This window comes from Capricornis sumatraensis, chromosome 4, assembly GCF_032405125.1.
Source record: "Capricornis sumatraensis isolate serow.1 chromosome 4, serow.2, whole genome shotgun sequence".
NCBI classification, from domain to species: Eukaryota; Metazoa; Chordata; class Mammalia; order Artiodactyla; family Bovidae; genus Capricornis; species Capricornis sumatraensis.
Window position 1 is genome coordinate 156,352,680 of NC_091072.1, and position 20,504 is coordinate 156,373,183.

Genomic DNA, 20,504 nt, shown 5'->3' on the forward strand with positions numbered 1-20,504 from the left:
CCCTACTCCCAACCAGCTGTTGGTCTGCCTTCAGTCTGTTCTGGACGTTTCATCAAATGGAGTCTTGTAGTATGTGGTTCTTTGTGACAGGGTTCTTTTCATTTAACGTAATGTTTTCAGAATTTGTCCATATTGTAGCACGAATCAGTACTTCATTCTTTCTTATGACCCACCGTTATTTGTATGGATATACATACATTCTCTTTACCCACTCATTAGTCAGTAGTTATTTGGGTTTTTTATACTTTTTGGCTGTTGAAGATAGCATGCCTATAAATGTTTATGTACAAATTTGTGTGTGTGTCTTTTTATTTCTCTTGGGTATATATCTAAAAATGGGGTTGCTGGCTCATATGCTTTATTTTTATCAGTTGAGCAGCAGTAGTTTCATGATAGAAAAGATAGACCCAAATTAGCTTCATCTGCTTTTAAAGTTGCCTTTATACACCAAACTACTGGCAAGTTTCATTTGAGGATTTTAAGTGGTGTTGGATAAGGCATTGGAGTGCTTCAAGGGGTAAAGATCTGTTGGAATCCTTTGTTTTTTTTCCCCTCTGTTTTTATAGATGGTCTTCGTTTCATCTGTAGGCCCCATCTAGTACTAAAATGCTAAGGGTCTTTGACTTCTTGGTCTTTAAGTTGATCACACACATACGATAATAAAGTGTCTGAAATCGCTCCCATAGACCATTAGCTTGCTACTAGAAAGTTTGGGACTGAAGGCAAAAGGAGAACAGGGCGACTGAAGATGGGATGGTTAGATAGCATCACTGACTCAATGGATATGAGTTTGAGCAAACTCCAGGAGATAGTGAAGGACAGAAGAGCCTGGCATGCTGCAATCCATGGGGTCGCAAAGAGTCAGATACAACCAAGCAGCTGAACAACAACCAGAAAGTCAGGAATAGTTGTTCTCTCTGTCCCTGTGTGCTTAATATGTCTATAGACTGATGATTTAAGGAAGTGTTGGGGGACTTCCCTGGTGGTCCAGTGACTTAAGAATCAACCTTGAGTGCAGGGGATTTGGGTTCAGTCCCTGGTTGGGGAACTAAAATCCCACATGCTGTGGCACAACCAGGCCTGAGTGCTCCAGAGCCCACACAATACAACTCGGGAGCCTGTGTGCCACGAGGACAGCTCCCGCATGCCACAGCTAAGACCCGATGCAGCCAAATAGACAAACATATACTTTAAATAATAAAGATGTGATGGGCATCAGTCATTTATTTGGACATTCAGACACATCAAAGATTCAGCATTACCTAGAAAATTTTAAATGGTTATGCTGTGGACCTTGAATATACTGAGACTTTTGGTAATGTTGTTTGGTGTCACTTGTCCTTCTAGGATTACTTTGATATTGTGAAGAGCCCTATGGATCTTTCTACCATCAAGAGGAAGTTAGACACTGGACAGTATCAGGAGCCCTGGCAGTATGTGGATGACATTTGGCTCATGTTCAACAATGCTTGGTTATATAATCGGAAAACATCACGGGTGTACAAATACTGCTCCAAGCTGTCTGAGGTCTTTGAACAAGAAATTGACCCTGTCATGCAAAGCCTTGGATACTGTTGTGGCAGAAAGGTAGGAAATTTTTGCACAGATAAGAATTACAGTGAAAACTTGACCAGTTTGAATCTTTGGATCATCAGGTTTTTAAGTTCATCTTGAATTAGGAACTTGGTCGTATTTGCCTGTGGGGCACTGTGCCTGGCATGTGCTAGTTTCCCTGTGCGTGCCAATTCACACTGCCCTCTTCAGTTCTTTGGCAACTGGTGGAGAAGTAACAACTATTAAGCTTACCTCAGAGTGGTGGAATAATAACAGCAGTAAACTAGTGTAGTTTTAGTTTGGTGAACTGTCTTGGAAACTGAAATTGCCCATCGTGAGAGACATAATGAGGACTAAGGCTTAAGTTCTCTTTCTGATTTGCCAGTGTAAATATTTTAGCTTGCCCTTCAAACCATATTCATTGAATGGTTTCTCTTGCAGTTGGAGTTCTCTCCACAGACACTCTGTTGCTATGGCAAACAGTTATGCACAATCCCTCGTGATGCCACTTACTACAGTTATCAGAACAGGTAAGCTCGACCTGTGTGGACCAAGGTCACAGTGTCCGCGTGTCCAGAGAGTGCATGCGGATGGACCAGCACACATACAGTCATGGTTCGTGTGTGGCTTGCTTGAAAACAGCTGTACAGCACAAGTCCTGGTCTTAGCATTCTGCCTTTGCGAAATTGCATGATTTTCTAGTAGAAAGGAGCCCTGGGTCAATTGTCTGTGCCTGTATTTTTATAAGGCAGGAACCCAAGGCATGAAGAAGTCAAGCAGCTTTATGAGTTGGTAGCATACATGGGATTATGTCCCAGGCCCCACATTCTTTTCCCACTGTATTTTTATAGCTTACCACAGCCTCTGGCAAAACAGAAAATTGTCAAACTAATTGGTCTATCTTTCCATGAAATTCCCAAAACTACCCAGAAAACTTTTAACCATAAATTTGTTAGCCAGCTGTATCTTTTAAGAAATAATTCCCTTTTTGTGTGCAATGGATTCCTCAGTTTTTCTTGGAGCATATAAAATCAGAGGATCCCAGGGTACTTGCTTTTTTCTCTGTTAAGTACATCAAAAGGAACACCTCCAAAAACAGCTCAGTACTGGACTGTTCCTTACAGGATGCACATGACAGTGGATGGTTATGCTTTTAGTAGGTTAGACACTTCTGCCTTCTTTTCTCCTGCTAAAGGATGGACCGTGATCATACAGAGTGCATTCATTAATCATGATTTGTCTGTTATTTTGTGAAATCAGTCAGCAGTGTGCCTGGCATAGGGTGCTGACTTGGGGCTCTAAGACAGTGTAAGAGCATGGCTGGACAGTCAGTACTTTGATAAAGCAGCCCCATGGTGGTGGCTTTTTGTTGAACTTGTGCACTACAGCTGTATTTCTGGCTTTGAAAAAGTCACTCAAACTTTTTGTTTTATTTACAAAAAGTTAGGTGCATTCTCCTAATGCTTTGTAGTTGTAAGAATCCACAGTTTTTTACTCATGAAAACCTAGGGAAAAATGGGTCTCAAGTTGTTAGTACCTTGTGTTCAAAAAAAGCAAGGGACAGCTGGCATGCTATAGTCTCATGCTATAATCTTGGCATTTATATACCATTTTTGGATTTTAAACACCAGTCTACAGCGCTTGCAGTCTTTGCACCAAGGAATATGTAATCGTGTGTCTGCACATACCACTGCCTTTAATTTACCTCTCAAGCTAGGTGGCTACAATCAGTATTTAACTGCTTGTGCAGACTTTTTATTGTACATTGTGGTTTCCTTGGGATCAAAGAGAAAGTGGTGTTTTTTGTTTTTTTCAGACCAAAATTGTTTCTAGATGATTATTTCCTAGTACTATGTTCATTGTGGATTTTTGACTATCCTATCTTTGATTATTTGCATCAAGTAGCATTAACTACTCAAGTGAAAGGGTATAGGTCTGTGTGAGACTTGTTTATTTGCTGTGATCATTTGCTACTTGTGATCCCATTGAGAGATTTAATGCTAATCTGTGCTTTGCCTTGGCTTTCTGCTTTGTGTTGTCTTGTCTTGCTTTTATGTTTTTTGTTGCCCTGCAATCCCTCATTTCTTCGTTTGTTTTGTGTTTTTTTTTTTCTCCCTCATGCTTGTCGTTGTCTGCACTTGGCTTTGATTGCAAAAACCAAAACCCAAACTGTGGTGCCCATAAATCTGCATCATTGAATGTCCTTGTCGCCGTTGATGACCTGCTCTCTGCTCCCGTCCCCCTCCTTGGCCTGCTGTGATTGGTGGCTTCGTTGCTTGGCTTGGGCTGTGTTGTGTGAACGGAACAGTTCACCCCAGTATGGCCTTCTTGCCGACAGGTATCATTTCTGTGAGAAGTGTTTCAATGAAATCCAAGGGGAGAGCGTTTCTTTGGGGGATGACCCTTCCCAACCTCAAACGTAAGTAACTATTATTTTAGAAAGTACTCTCTTTTCAGTTTGTTGTCAGATGATCGTGCTCAGGCTTCTAAGTGGTCTTAGATTTTGTTGTCCAGGATGGTATAGCCACAGGTAGCTATTTAAATACAAATTAAAATAAATAAGATTTAAAATTTCTAATTTCAGTTGCTCAGTAGACATTTGTGGCTCGTGGCTGCCATTTTGGTCAGCATAGATGGAGAACATTTTGATCATAGCAGAAGTTCTCTCGGTACTGATTTAGGGGGGTACAACAGTACTGGATGGTCATAGATTCCTTCTATAAGGAAATAGCTTCTCCCAAAAAGTGAAAGTGTGGAGTGCAAGGTAACTTCATCATTAATTGTTTTGAGTTTGAGGAGAATTGAACAAATAACCACCATACAGCCTTCTCATAGAAGTTAACAATACCAAAATCCTTAGAATCATGTGTATCATAATATCATTAGGGATTTAGGAGGTTGTGAGAATGACTTAAACATTGCCTAAACTGCCTCTAATCTCTATAAGATTCAAACTGTCAAATTTTAACTCTTTTAGGAAGAAACTATTTGGTATCCTTTAAATATTCTTCAGCTTCTCTTCCGATTTAACCTACAATAAACAAACAATTCAGAACATTTCCCATAGCAATTCAGAATTGTTATGTTACTAGTAAAAACAGGGCTTCTGAGAAAAGCTTGGTGTCTTCGAATTGGATTCTGAAGTTGTCCTTTTCCTTCAGTCACCACTGACATATAAAATGGTGGGCTCTGGTACTGGTACCGGTCCCCTTGAGCCTTGAGATTTTCTAACCCTTGGCTAACCAGGGAAGTCAGGTCTAGGTCGGTTTCCCTGATGCAAAAAAGGGAGGCACTGTTACCACAAGTTCTGTGCCTTAGGACTTTGAAGTGTGTAGGAACCCCTCTTGCAGTTCTACAGTTGGCAGTGAGCCTGAGAATGTGCGTTACTGACAAGTTCCCAGGTCCATCCAGGCTGATAGTCTTCCAAACACACTTCGGATAGCAATACCTTAGGGCATGTAGCAATGAATCTGGAGCCTGTAACTAGGAGAAAACAGTTTCAGTGGGGAAATTGCTTCATTTTTATGAGGAAGAATCACAGTGGTCAAAAGTTTGTTGTAGGTGGCCTCCTGTGTTTGTGAGACTATGAGCAGAGTAGGAGGCTAGATTTCAGGATAGGAGGCCATGTGAAAATTTTTTAATGAAAACCCCCCCCTTTTTTTTTTTTTTTACTAATCCTCTCAGTAACCTGAACTATGTATTCTTAATGCTAAAATTTTTTATTAATATGAAAAGTTGCTTGACTGGACTGTCCTAAATGCTGTGTTTTTTCTTTTAATAGTGGTTTAGCTCCCTCTGTACACACTGTCTTTCATACTGCTAGACTGAGCTGTCTAGAAACAGTAAACTAGTCAAAGGCATAAATACCTAACACTAAGAGTAGTAGGCAAGATTTTAAAAGGAAGAGGAAAAAGTACAAATTCATGCTTTCAGATCTTACTGGGTTCTCCTGTCAGTGGGAACAGAGGTACTATAAAGTCATTTCCCAAAACATAGGCATATTTACACGTGCGTTTTGCGGGAGCTAAGAATGTACCAGCTGTATCCTTGATATAGTCTTAGGTTTAAATAATCTTACAGGGTGGGGGTTTTTATCATTTGGTTATTAGAACAATAGTCAACTTGCTAATCTTCCTGTGTTGCTTTTTCTTATTGTGTCCTCTTCTTTCCTTAGTACAATAAATAAAGAACAATTTTCAAAGAGAAAAAATGACACTCTGGATCCTGAACTGTAAGTAGTTCCCCTTGAGTAGTACACTTTCATTTTCCGTCTTCCTTTCATTCTTTTGGGTTGTGCAGCCGGTGTGGTGATGCTATTATTCTTGGGCTAAGTCTGTAGCCTACATCTAGGAGACAAGGTAGAAATGTTAAAAATCGAGGCTATGGTTTACATTTGCATTTCACTAACCCTCCCTAGTGTTTTGGTGCTCATGTGAGGCACCAGGCTGTTTCTGCTCAGTGCCGTTATTCCAGCCTTGTCCTGTGTGTTTTCCAACCGTTTCATAATCGCCTCCTTTATTGTGACACCTTTCAGAGGTACAGAAGTGTACTGGTACTAGGCATTCCTGGAATGGACAGGATGGTGTCAGACTCGGAGGTTTAAACAGCGGTCATCTTTTCTATCACTTTTTACTCCATAAAATGACTGAATTTAACTGCGTTTGAGATTCGCTGTACCTGTTACACTAAAGAGCTTTTAAACACTGTTACTTCAATTCTTTGGACATGATCTTGGCCATCTTTTGAATTGTCCGAAAACAAGAAATACCGGCACTTTTGATTTGGTTCAAGTTTTGGATTTAACTCGACGTTTTGCCTTTGCAGGTTTGTTGAGTGTACCGAGTGTGGGAGAAAGATGCATCAGATCTGTGTCCTTCATCATGAGATCATCTGGCCATCGGGGTGAGGCATCAGTATTTTCCCCAGACTTCAGCAAGTTTTTGTCATCTTTGCAATGATTGTATTTTATTGTCATAATTACTGCCTCTTAGAATTATTCTCTGGATTGGGAAAAGGTCTTTAAAATTCAGTTTTGGAACAGTAATCAACCTGGAATCCAGAACAGGCCTTCTCTTACTACAATGTGTTAGTCCATGTAGAGACACTTCGCCCTGCTGGTTCACTGTTTCTAAATTCTTTGGTGGTTATTGTGCATCAAAAGTAAATACAGAGGATTTATCAATAGAGGTAACAGGAAATCTTTAGCACCTAGAAACTAGAAAGGAAATGTTAGACACAACTAAGTGTTAATCACTCGGTCATGTCCAACTCTGTGACCCCATGGACTGTAGCCCACTAGGCTCCCGTGTCCATGGGATTTTCCAGGCAAGGATACTGGAGTGGGTTGCCATTTCCTTCTCCAGAATATCTTCCCAACCCAGGGATAGCACACGGCTCTCCCACATTGCAGGCAGACTCTTTACTGACCGAGCCACAGGAAAGCCCTGAAAGTGTCAGTTGTGTCAGCTTAAACTTGACAGATGTTGAGTGTTGCTAATATCGCAGAGGACAGACTAGATGATATCAGTAATGGAGAACACCAAAACGACGACTTTGTTTCTGCCTCTGAGAGAACATTACAGTGAGATTGTATACTGAATGGTGGCCCTGGTTAGACTTGAATTATTTAAAGTCTTTTGGGCAGTTGGATAACAGGTAACACGGGTGTTCCCCACTGAGAGGCAGAGATGCGTGAAAATGATGAGATATAGACTTCAGTGAACTAGATACGCTTGGGCCTCATGTTTTGTTTCTTGAGTATTCCCCACATATCTACCCAGGCTGCATATCATCAGTGCCTTTCATGGAAATAAGTGGATTTTTGTCCATTGTGACACTGCCAAGTGTTTATTGCCACGGCTACCTCTCTCTCTACAGGAATGAGGCTGCTCCCAGCTCTGTTCAAGGGAAAGGTTGGGGAGGGGATGTCTGTCCATTAAGTGACTCTCATCAAGATGGGAGCTCTACTCTCTCCTCTGCTTTTCTCCTGGACTAACTTGATGCTAGTTTAGAGTTCATGGCGGAAAAGGAGGCTAAATAACAAAATTTCCAGAAAAAAAACACTAAGGAAAATTGTAGTAGATAAGCTTGTCTTTTGATAGGTTTCTCTTCTTAATTACAGAGTAGGCAAGGATCACGAGACTTGCAGTGATCCTTGCAACTGAAGGTCAGCGAGCTGGTTGATGAGTACTTATGTGATGTCCAGTTTTTCTCAAAATTCTACTTATGCACACATCCTTACGTAATTTCAGGAACAAAGAGAATGTACATATAAAATCTATTCATGCTGCTTTCAAAATGCCCCTTTTTATATTCCCACTGGTAACATATACACTTTTGCTAATGTGATTGACTAAAAAATAAAATTTCTGCTTTAATCTGTGATCTTCACCATCTTTGTACATGTAAGCTAGTTTATATGCTCTTTGTATCTTTTACCTATTTATCTTTTTTCTCTTAATGTTTTCTGAAAGCTCTTTGTATATTGGTTGTATTTCTCCCAGGTTGTTTTTTTGTTTATTTTCAACCTTATACATACATAAGATAGATTCTGTAGAGTGCGTTATTTGAAATACTCCTCTAAGTTGTTAAACAAAGTCTTGGTTTACATTTTAGATTTGTCTGTGATGGTTGTTTAAAGAAGACTGCACGAACTAGAAAAGAAAATAAATTTTCTGCTAAAAGTAAGTTCCTTTCTTACAGGTAAATTATGGGAAAACTTTGCTTGAAACATCGTTAAAAATTAACATCCAGAATGAATTATTTTGTTTCAACATTATTTAAAATATTTAACCAAACTAAATAACAGATAATTTTTCCATGATGTACTTGAAGTTGAACTGTAGTATCCTTTTTGGTGTGAAGTTACTTACACCTAATAATGTGTAAAAAAGCACAGATGTATTTTTCTTGTTCCAACACATTTCCTGACAGAGGCCAGCATTGCCATCCCGTGAATGATTCCCTCAGTTTTGTGGAGGGGCTGCATTTAGCCCTGTGTGATCTTTTCACTTGGTGGGTGGCAGTAGTTTTAGTTCTGGAGATAGATGCCTGTGCAGTTTTTTGCTGTTCTGTGTTGTTGTTTAGTCGCTAAGGTGAGTCCATCTCTTTGCGACCCCTTGGGCTGCAGCATGCCAGGCTCCCCTGTACTCCATCATCTCCAGAGTCTGCTCACATTGATGGCCATTGAGTCAGTGATAATCTTGCTAGTGTTGAAAAAGCAGAAGTGAGATAAGGTATTGAAATTTGACTGGTGCACCTTGGCTACTCCTGAACTTGTCACTTGTAAATCCTAGGACTGCCATCTACCAGACTTGGGACATTTCTGGAGAATCGTGTGAATGAGTTTCTGAGGCGACAAAATCACCCTGAGTCAGGAGAGGTCACTGTCCGAGTAGTTCATGCTTCTGACAAAACTGTGGAAGTCAAACCAGGCATGAAAGCAAGGTATGTAGTAGTTTCCCCCTTTCTTATCTGTGGATCCACAGTTGCTCACACATAGTTACTGTTGATGATTCTAATCTGAATGAAATGTTGTACTTCTTCCCTCCACTATGAATTGTATAGATTTGTAGATAGTGGAGAGATGGCAGAATCCTTTCCATATCGAACCAAAGCCCTCTTTGCCTTCGAAGAAATCGATGGTGTTGACTTGTGCTTCTTTGGTATGCATGTTCAAGAGTATGGCTCTGACTGCCCTCCGCCCAACCAGAGGTAGGACTTTATTGTGGCTACTTTCTAATTTGTGTGGAAGTTTGAAATTACAGTCAGGTGAACAAGCATAGTGGATAAGAAAATGTTTGATGTGCTTCCTTTGGAAATGTAAGTTCTCAAGTGTGTAGTGTAGAAGTGAAACAAAAAAAAATAGAAAATACTGCTCTTTTATGTTCATAATAACAGGGAAAGAGATATGAATGGCAGCTTAAAATATGACTTTTCAGAAAATGGACTTAAATCTAGGCTGAGTACCTTCTTGAGATGTAAAAGAATGTCACACAAATGAAGGAGAGTATGGTGTAGAATTTTCCACGTAGTATAAAGGCCAGAATAAGAGTCTGCCAGAATGGATCGCTCAGTAGTGACTAATTATGCTGTGTCTCAGGCCCTGCTAGGTGCTGAGATAGTAATAGAGCCACAGACCCACAAAACTCCCCTGATGAGCTCGTGATCTAGTCATTTACCTAAATAAATGTAATATTGTGTGATAAGCATTAAAAATGACAAGGTGAGCACAGGGCACAGAGAAGAGAGATGTCTTTAGCCACATCATTAGAAACTCATTATGCAACTTGACCTGGCTTCTTTCTCCTCGTTTGATACAGGAGAGTATACATATCATACCTCGATAGTGTTCACTTCTTCCGTCCTAAATGCTTGAGGACTGCAGTCTATCATGAAATCCTAATTGGATATTTGGAATATGTCAAGAAATTAGGGTAAGCATAAAAACAAATGCTAGTTTTAAAAACAACTTGTTTAAGCTGATTAGTTTTAAACTGATCACCACTGTGGTATTTTGGTGAGATACAGTACGTGCAAATGTGTAACTTTTTGGTTTTTTCTCCTCCACTTTGGTTTTCATCTGGCAGAACTATAATTTAGAGACCCTTTGAAATTGTTGGCTTTGCCATGGGAAAGAAATGGATGTTGTGATGCTAGTTGCACCCATCCCAAATTACTTTATTTTGTTCAATTAAGCTGTTTGATACAGTTTGATTTGAAGAGCCAGAACTTTAAACTGCACTTGGTCTTTTCACACCTCTGAGCATCAAAACCTTCGTACAGGTTCCTTACCTTCAAGGTATATATGTGCTTGAGAATGTTTAGCACCTCACCTTGCAGGTTATTCCTCCTGATATTTTGCATTTCATTAAACTCTCTTGTTGACATGGATTGACTTTTCTTTTGCATTGTAGCTTTTGTTTGGTCTTTAAATACAAATTGAGGATTTTTTTGATCCAGGGTTATGCCTAGTTCTGGCATAGATCACACACTTCATGTTATCTTGGGGAATTGTTAGTTTCTGTGCTGATTGCTCTTTGTGGTTTAAAGTGGAGCATTCTTTCTAGAATGGATGATCTTTCTCTTCAATGTTCCTTTTGTCTGTGTTGTTAGATACACAACAGGGCATATTTGGGCGTGTCCGCCAAGTGAAGGAGATGACTACATCTTCCATTGCCACCCCCCTGACCAGAAGATACCTAAGCCCAAGCGACTGCAGGAGTGGTACAAAAAGATGCTCGACAAAGCTGTGTCCGAGCGAATCGTCCATGATTATAAGGTCAGGACGAGGGATGACAGCACCGTGGCTTGACTAGTCCTGCTGCTCTGTATTTGGCTTGTTTTACTACCTTAACAGAAATCTTGTGTTTCTTCTCACTCTTCCATGTAATTTAAGATGAAGTAGACTTGGCAAAACATTTGACAACCATTTGTGACTGTAGGGTGTCTCATAATAAGAAACTTGAACTATTAAATGTCTCACCTGTTTTTACTCATGGGGAGGAAAACATGAACCGGCATTATCCTAATAAGCAGCCCGGAAAATCGTTCTTAGCTATATGGTTTCCAGTATCTGTAACTGGGATTTTTCTGAACATATTTCTCAGTAGAAACTGCCAGTATTTCTAGGATTTTTGCAAGGCCAGCGTGCCTCCCATCACACTGCATTCTGTCTCAGAAGTGTTGGAGGGATGGGTGTGAATGCTGCTGCCTCTGCCTTTGTTCCTGACAGAGGCATTTGTCACTTGGTTACATAAAGGCAGATAATCTCCCCACCCTCACGGCAAGAGGAAAGAGGAAGCCAGAAATACTGACTTCAGACCAGACCTTTCCCTGTTGGTGACGCTGTCTCCCCAGGCACCAGGCTTGGGCACAAAATCCCTGCTGTCTTCCAGAAGACACATCTGGTTCTTTGCGCTTGTTGTGTCCGTTAGCTGTGACTCTGATGCTATATAATAAATGCTTTTTTTTTTTTTCCCAAAAAATAGACATTGCTATTTGTTTTTGGATATTTTCACAGGATATTTTAAAACAAGCTACTGAAGATCGATTGACAAGCGCGAAGGAATTGCCTTACTTTGAGGGAGATTTCTGGCCCAATGTCCTGGAAGAGAGCATTAAGGAACTGGAGCAGGAGGAGGAGGAGCGGAAGCGGGAGGAGAACACCAGCAACGAGAGCACAGATGTGAGCGCTCCGCGTTTCCCTTTTCCACCTCTGCCTCCGCTCATATGACCCGGACGTGAGCTGAGGCTTCCAACGGGCCCTGAAGCTCTAGCTCTCTAAATTGGGCAGGCACGGAATATTGGTGTAGATAAGTTACTATGGTTCTAGCTTAGAGATTTTAAGCCCTTTTTGCACCAGACCTCATTTTTAAATGGAATCCTGGATTTCTAATAATGGAAACCCTGGAGAACAGAACATTACCTGTCTAGAACATGACATTGATAAACTGTTTCTGCAAAAGTCTGAATTACGAATGTTTCAGGCCTTGCAGGCCATATATTGTCTCCAGCACGTTCTTTTTTTCTTCTTTAAACCACTGTTTAAGTGTAAAAACCATCATTCTTAGCCGTACAAAAAACAAATTTGGGCCAGAATTTACCAGTCCCCCCTACAGAAGCTGCCTTATAGCAGGTCAAATGACAAGGTTTCCTTGTCATTTATTTCCCTGCAGTATGTGTCAGTTGCCCTTGCTGAGTCTGAACTACTGAAATCACCCTTAGTCTAAGAATTCTTTACAGCCTGCAGTTTAGACTCCTTGATTGAATGTTTTTCAAGGTTTGTTTGTTTTTTTTTAATAGTAAGTCCATGAAATTTTAGAAAGTGAGTCGAAGGAAATAGAGCCAGGGCCTTTGGCGCCCTACTCCCATGCACACTTCACTGCCTGCCGCTCACTCCTCTCCATCCTCAGATTTGGTTTGGCCTGGCTCCACCTGAGGTGTCTCCTGGTCCGCAGCTTCTGCTGGCCAAAGAGCTAAGCCTGCTGTTGTCTAATGAAGAGAGATCAGCAGAGAGATTTTTCAGTGGGAGAAAATTAATGCAAAAACATTAGTAAACCTTAGTTTACAGCTTTAAAAAGAAAGGAGCAATGAAGAGAGAGCAGCTGTTAGAAGGTTATGATCTGTTGCTCCATCAGAAACTTGTTCGTAACAGTTATTAACAAATAACTGTTCTAAACTTGTAAACAGTCTCTTAACAAAGAGTTACTAACGTTTCTTGTTCTCTCATGCTAACCTGCAGGTGACAAAGGGAGACAGCAAAAACGCTAAAAAGAAAAACAACAAGAAAACTAGCAAAAACAAGAGCAGCCTGAGTCGGGGCAATAAGAAGAAGCCAGGCATGCCCAACGTATCCAACGACCTCTCACAGAAGTTGTATGCCACCATGGAGAAGCACAAAGAGGTAAGAGAACAGCCCCCAGAGTAGGAAAACCAAGGCCAGGGTCCTCCAGAACTGCCCACCATAGTTGGTATTTATGATGTGAGCACCAGATCATTTGAAACTCAGAAGGAAGAAAATCATACTGGAGAAGGAAATGGCAACCCACTCCAGTACCCGGAAAATCCCATGGACGGAGGAGCCTGGTAGACTACAGTCCATGGGGTCCCAAAGAGTTGGACACAACTGAGCGACTTCACTTTCCCTTAGGAAAAAAAAAGAAAATCATTTGAGGGAGAAGAAAGCAAAAAGAGGGTAGTGAGAACATGAAATGGTAAGGTGTCTTACTTAGATCTGTAGCTGTTACAAAGCTATATGGTGTTGGGAGATGTGTAAGCAGTTTGTCTGACCCTATTGTTTGTAACCGTTTTATGTTTGTGTTTCTGTCCATTGTTCAGAAGATGGGCTTGTTGGATATCTTTTGGGTATCTTTGTGCTTTTGCTTTATACCAAAACCCCTTAGAACTCTTATTTGGCCATTCAAGTTTCTAATGGAACTTTGGCGAAACTAATGAATGTTTTGCCTTGCTGAAAGGGAATTGGCAAATGGAGAGGATTGAAGAAAAGTTAAACTTTGATATATGCATTCATGAATGCCTTCACAGCAAAGTTATTTCATTATTGGTTATTTGTTGTTTGGGAATAGAACTGAGTATGTTGGGGTTTTTTCCCCTTCAACATTATTGTTGGTAAGATGAGGCGTTTTGAAGGGTCATGTTGGTTTGTTTAAACATTTGTTTATCTCCATGTTCAGACATCAGGTTCTTACAGGAAGAGGCTATTAATGTGGAGAGGGAACTGATGGTTTGATTTTAGGTGTGGAACTCTGTCATAACAGCGACTGGGAAAGGCCCTTAGAGTATGTTGTAATAGGTATGACTTCAGTTGTAGATACATCATCTGAAGAATATGTGGGTAGTAGTCTCCTGTTAGGAGTTAGAATCTAATGTAATCATTTTATTAAATTTAGGTATTGTTTTAGCTCTAGGGTGACATTCAGCAGTCAGTCACGATGGCTGTTATTGGAGGTTGGCCATAGTTAAGGTTTCCTAGGGAGTCACCAGGTGGTTTGATCTGCCCCCACTTGTTAGATACAGGACTTCCCTGTGTGTGATCACATTTTCAGGACACTCCTCCTCACTCTGTGAGTGCTTGCTTTGAGCCACAGTAGCAAACCCAGTAATCACAGTCCCCCCTTGAGCTTTTAACTCTGGCTTTGAACGTCTTTACTCAGTGTGGATGCTCTTGTCCTGTGTTGTTCGTGGCGTGTGCAACCTTAGTCCCATGTCCCGTCCCCCACCCCCACCCGGGGCCGAACCCATGCCCCTGCAGTGGCAGGGCAGTGTTAACCACTGGACCACCAAGAAAGTCACTGTGTTCTTTTTCTAGACTCTTGTTCTATGCCAACATTGCTGCCCAGATATATAACAAATATTATTTCCAGTTTGCATAGATTTTCAGACTCAAAAAAATGGACAGGTTATAGTGGGCAATACAGCAGTTACAAGTTCTTGACCTCTTGAAGGTTCCCTTTTACATTTTATTATTACAGAAATAGCAGCTTCCTCTTGCAGCCTTTAAACCAGTGGTTATGGGAATCAGTGGTTGTGTTGTGTTTTTAAACAAAAAATTTTGTTTCTGTAGCAAGGAAAAAGATTTTGCTTTTTTATTCTTCCCACCCCTACCAATTTTTTTTCCTTCCAAACTTACAGGAAAGTTCTACAGAAGATGCCCTCCTGTTGCTTTCAGCTAGATTCATCAGTTAACGTTCTACTACATTTTATTTCAGTAAGCTCCTTCTAAGACAGAGGACACGCTCTGCATAAGCGTGCTGTGACTTCACACTCAGGAAACCTCTCCCCTGCCACCACCTCCCATCTGCTCCTCTGCTGCATGTTGAGTTGCCATGTCTCAGTTCCTGGCTTTATTTTCTTTAATGACACGGGCATTTTGTGAAGACTCCAGGCCAATTGCTTTGTAGAATATCTATCCGTTTGGGTTTTTCTGATTTATTTCCTTATAATTAGAGTCAGGTTAAACCATGGATTGCATCTTAAAAGTTGACCTCTTTGAAGTAGAATGTCCCCTGTATGGCCCTGTGTTTGACCATTCTTCTTTTGAAGAATTACTGAATGAGGTAGAAGACATAAGATGCAGGTGTTTTAGGCCCACTGTAGTCAGTTTCAAAAAAGAGAACAAATGCCTGAAGCAGGAGAATGCGGGCTCTGTTGTGTAGCCTTGCAGGGTGGCCACAGAAGGAAGCCAGGCCTCCCGGCCCCCGGGCGCAGAGCCCGGCCAGCTGCCTGCAGTGCTCAGTTCCAGAGTCCAGAGGGGACTGTCTGTGTTGCAGGTCTTCTTTGTGATCCGTCTCATCGCTGGCCCTGCCGCCAACTCCCTGCCTCCCATTGTTGACCCTGACCCCCTCATCCCCTGTGACCTGATGGATGGGCGGGATGCCTTTCTCACCCTCGCAAGGGACAAGCACCTGGAGTTCTCGTCACTGCGAAGAGCCCAGTGGTCCACCATGTGCATGCTGGTTGAGCTGCACACCCAGAGCCAGGACCGCTTTGTCTACACCTGCAATGAGTGCAAGCACCACGTGGAGACTCGCTGGCATTGCACCGTGTGCGAGGTGGGTCCCTTGGCAGGGAGGGCTGGGGGATTCCAGGTACCTGAGAGGCGGTTCAGAGGTGGTGCTGGCCTGAGGGCAGCCTCCGGGGCCAGTGTGAGGACCAGAACAGGCCAGGTGGGGCCTGGTGTCAGATTTGAATGGTTGGGCTAAAGAAGCTTTCTCTAAAATGGGGCTTTTCAGCCCAAGCAGGATATGTAAATGCTTTTGAGTGGCTTGAATCTTGGAGTGTTGACCTGCACCTGTTTTCCCCAGGATTATGACTTGTGTATCACCTGCTACAACACTAAAAACCACGACCACAAGATGGAGAAGCTCGGGCTGGGGCTTGATGACGAGAGCAACAACCAGCAGGCCGCCGCCACACAGAGCCCGGGAGACTCCCGCCGCCTGAGCATCCAGCGCTGCATCCAGTCGCTGGTGCACGCCTGTCAGTGCCGCAACGCCAACTGCTCGCTGCCGTCCTGCCAGAAGATGAAGCGGGTGGTACAGCACACCAAGGGCTGCAAGCGCAAGACCAACGGCGGCTGCCCCATCTGCAAACAGCTCATCGCCCTGTGCTGCTACCACGCCAAGCACTGCCAGGAGAACAAGTGCCCCGTGCCCTTCTGCCTCAACATCAAGCAGAAGCTCCGGCAGCAGCAGCTGCAGCACCGGCTCCAGCAGGCCCAGATGCTACGCCGGCGGATGGCCAGCATGCAGCGGACTGGCGTGGTGGGGCAGCAGCAGGGCCTGCCCTCCCCGACCCCTGCCACCCCAACCACGCCGACAGGCCAGCAGCCCACCACCCCGCAGACACCCCAGCCCCCGCCCCCCTCTCAGCCCCAGCCCACACCTCCCAACAACATGCCGCCCTACTTGCCCAGGACTCAAGCTGCTGGCCCGGTGTCCCAGGGCAAGGCAGCAGGCCAAGTGACCCCCCCGACCCCGCCTCAGACTGCTCAGCCCCCACTTCCGGGACCTCCACCTGCAGCAGTGGAAATGGCTATGCAGATTCAGAGGGCAGCCGAGACGCAACGCCAGATGGCCCACGTGCAGATCTTTCAGCGGCCAATCCAGCACCAGATGCCGCAGATGACTCCCATGGCCCCCATGGGTATGAACCCGCCCCCCATGGCCAGAGGGCCTGGTGGGCATTTGGAGCCAGGGATGGGGCCCACCGGCATGCAGCAGCAACCCCCGTGGGCCCAGGGAGGACTGCCCCCGCCCCAGCAGCTGCAGTCCGGGATGCCCCGGCCAGCCATGATGTCAGTGTCACAGCATGGGCAGCCCCTGAACATGCCTCCCCAGACGGGCCTGGGCCAGGTAGGTGTGAGCCCTCTCAAGCCAGGCACTGTGTCTCAACAAGCCTTACAGAACCTCCTGCGGACTCTCAGGTCTCCCAGCTCCCCCATGCAGCAGCAACAGGTGCTCAGTATCCTTCATGCCAACCCCCAGCTATTGGCTGCGTTCATCAAACAGCGGGCTGCCAAGTACGCCAACTCCAACCCGCAGCCGCTCCCCGGGCAGCCGGGCCTGCAGCCCCCTGCCATGCCAGGTCAGCAGGGGGTCCACTCCAGCCCCGCCATGCAGAACTTGAACCCCATGCAGGCAGGTGTCCCGAGGGCTGGCTTGCCCCAGCAGCCCACACAGCAGCAACAGCTCCCACCACCCATGGGTGGGATGAGCCCGCAGGCTCAGCAGATGAACATGAATCACAGCACCATGCCCTCGCAATTCCGAGACATCTTGAGGCGACAGCAGATGTTGCAGCAGCAGCAGCAGGGAGCGGGGCCAGGGATGGGCCCGGGGCTGGCCAACCACAACCAGTTCCAGCCTCCGCAGGGCGTGGGCTACCCTGCCCCACAGCAGCAGCCGCCGCCACGAATGCAGCACCACATGCAGCAGATGCCGCAAGGGAACATGGGACAGATGGGCCAGCTCCCGCAGGCCCTGGGAGCAGAGGCGGGAGCCAGTCTGCAGGCCTACCAGCAGCGGCTCCTTCAGCAACAGATGGGCTCGCCGGCCCAGCCCAACCCCATGAGCCCCCAGCAGCACATGCTCCCGAGTCAGGCTCAGTCCCCGCACCTCCAAGGCCAGCAGATCCCGTCTCTCTCCAATCAAGTGCGATCTCCCCAGCCTGTCCCTTCTCCGCGGCCACAGTCCCAGCCCCCCCACTCCAGCCCTTCCCCACGGATGCAGCCTCAGCCTTCTCCACACCACGTCTCCCCACAGACCAGTTCTCCACATCCTGGACTGGTCGCTGCCCAGGGCAACCCCATGGAACAAGGGCATTTTGCCAGCCCGGACCAGAATTCGATGCTCTCTCAGCTCGCTAGCAATCCAGGGATGGCAAACCTCCATGGTGCAAGCGCCACGGACCTGGGACTCGGCACCGACAACTCAGACTTGAATTCAAACCTCTCACAGAGTACACTAGACATACACTAGAGACACCTTGTAGTATTTTGGGAGCAAAAAAAAAAAATTATTTTCTCTTAAGACTTTTTGTACTGCAAACAATTTTTTTGAATCTTTCTTAGCCTGAGAGACAATTTTCCTTGGAACACATAAGAACTGTGCAGTAGCTGTTTGTGGTTTCGAGCAAACATGCGAGATGAACCTGAGGGGTGATAGAATACAAAGAATATATTTTTGTTATGGCTGGTTACCACCAGCCTGTTTTTTTCCCTTGTGTGTTTGGTTCAAGTGTGCACTGGGAGGAGGCTGAGGTCTGTGAAGCCAACCACACGCTCCTGCCTTGCACCTCCAATAGGTTTTATTATTTTTTTTAAATTAATGAAAATATGTAATATTAATAGTTATTATTTACTGGTGCAGATGGTTGACATTTTTCCCTATTTTCCTCACTTTATGAAAGAGTTAAAAAAGAACATTTCTAAAACCAGAGGACAAAAGGGGTTAATGTTACTTTAAAATTACATTCTATATATATATAAATATATATAAATATATATTAAAATACCAATTTTTTTTCTCTGGGTGCAAAGACGTTCATTCTTTTAAAAATGTTTTAAAAAAGAAAAAAAAAAAAAACAACCCCTTTGCTCCCCTCAAGTCAACTTTTGTGCTCCAGAAAATTTTCTATTCCGTAAGTCTGATCGTAAAAACTTCAAGTATTAAAGTAATTTGTACATGTAGAGAGAAAAATGACTTTTTCAAAATATACAGGGGCAGCTGCCAAATTGATGTATTATATATATTGTGGTTCTGTTTCTTGAAAGAATTTTTTTCGTTATTTTTACATCTAACAAAGGAAAAAATTAAAAAGAGGGTAAGAAACGATTCCAGTGGGATGATTTTAACATGCAGAATGTCCCTGGGGTTTCTTCTGTGCTTGCTTTCTTCCTCCTCACCCTGCCCCCAGCCCCCCCACACACACACACTTTTCTGTAAAACTTGAAAATAGAAAGCAAAAACCCTCAACTTGTAAATCATGCGATTAAAATTGATTACTTATAAATATGAACTTTGGATCACTGTATAGACTGTTAAATTTGATTTCTTATTACCTATTGTTAAATAAACCGTGTGAGACAGACACCTGATTTTGTTTCACTTCTTGCGGTTGCATCTTTGTGTTGGAATGCATTGGTTTAAATGCCTGACACCTAGGATTTCGGGCGGAAGGTGGAAGCCCTAGCTTAACAGCCCTCCCTAACTATTACATGAAGTGATTTTGTGATAAGATAGATTTTTATAAATTCATCCAAAATTCTGGAAAAAGACTTGCCAGGGAAAAAGACAAGTACCTGCTAAACGTTAATTTTATCCATTTGAATTGATACGAGCCTTCATCAGCCTGATAACAGCTCCTTCTCTGTGGTCCCCTATGTATGACTGCATGGTCTTCATTCAGTCACCCTCATCTTCCAGGAGTAAGACGGACCACCTAAGAGGAGTCACACCTGCTGAAGTCACAGGTAGCTCCACTGGAAGCTGAGGCAACAATACAGCCCTGTTCTCTTGTGATACACACTTTATTTTGCTGACTCCCAGCCAGGAAGTCCTAGGGGTACGAGGCTGTAGGAAAAGACACTCTAGAAATAAAACCCACAATGGGAAGGCTGAAAGAGGCTAGTCTGATACTGAGACGGTGTTGAAGAACAGAAAGGGAACCGGCCCTTCCTCTACAGAATATTACATCCGCTGCGGACAAGTCTGAAAAGTCAGAAGGACCCTGGAGTGAGCTGCTCTGGCAGCATTTGGCAGGTCTTCCTTGTTCCTCTAATGGAGCTTTAATTTACACTGACTCGATCATCTGCTAAAGGCTAAGGAAAGAAGACCCTCTTCAGGTACCTTAATTCAAACTCGTTTGGCCTTTGCACTAGTTTACTTGGTCTCAGCAAAAATAACCAGTCTGTCCATGTGAGGTGGACCAGCATACTCAGTGCCCACTCCAGAAAATGTTACCCAGCGTTCACCTGCCTCAGGTCAGTGGTCCAGCAGACATACACGCAGCGCCTGCATTCTGTGCCAGGCTGGACAACACATGTGGATGGGGTGCAGCCTTGCCCTCAGGCTGGCCAGCTAGTGATCTGGAAGAAAAGACAGAATGATGTTTAAACAAGATAAAGTGGAAAGTCTTAAGTGGTACAAGCAGGGAACAGAGGAAGTAGGGGTAAAAGCTGGCTATTGGGAAGTTTCTGGGGAGGACAGCACTTAACTTTCCTCTGTGGGGACTAACCACAGCTTTGTGGGGGAGATGGATGGGATCCAGAGGAGAGAGGTGAGGAGGGTCTCCGCCCCTGAAGAGAAGAGTCAGTTCCTACTGGGAAAAAAACAGCTTCAGGTCCACGTGACAGACCAGAGAGTAGACGTGAGTGCCTGTTAGAGAAAGGTCCCCACAGCTAGAGACCCAGGGTAGAGCTGAGGGCCCAG

The 20,504-nt window shown here is 44.0% G+C and overlaps 1 protein-coding gene across 2 annotated transcripts in view; it reads left to right on the forward strand.

Annotated features, from left to right (window-relative positions):
* Positions 1–18,426, forward strand: part of EP300 (E1A binding protein p300) — a 64,382-nt gene extending 45,956 nt beyond the window's left edge. For both annotated transcript variants that reach the window (XM_068970264.1, XM_068970265.1), the window contains 14 exons: positions 1,348–1,587; positions 1,996–2,084; positions 3,893–3,973; positions 5,729–5,785; positions 6,379–6,456; positions 8,170–8,237; positions 8,850–9,000; positions 9,121–9,267; positions 9,876–9,989; positions 10,669–10,834; positions 11,576–11,740; positions 12,797–12,958; positions 15,345–15,626; positions 15,879–18,426. In XM_068970264.1, the coding sequence (XP_068826365.1) occupies positions 1,348–1,587; positions 1,996–2,084; positions 3,893–3,973; positions 5,729–5,785; positions 6,379–6,456; positions 8,170–8,237; positions 8,850–9,000; positions 9,121–9,267; positions 9,876–9,989; positions 10,669–10,834; positions 11,576–11,740; positions 12,797–12,958; positions 15,345–15,626; positions 15,879–18,053 (3,975 nt within the window). In that variant the 3' untranslated portion in view covers positions 18,054–18,426. The remainder of the gene's footprint in view (positions 1–1,347; positions 1,588–1,995; positions 2,085–3,892; positions 3,974–5,728; positions 5,786–6,378; positions 6,457–8,169; positions 8,238–8,849; positions 9,001–9,120; positions 9,268–9,875; positions 9,990–10,668; positions 10,835–11,575; positions 11,741–12,796; positions 12,959–15,344; positions 15,627–15,878) is intronic.
* Positions 18,427–20,504: the final 2,078 nt, after the last annotated feature.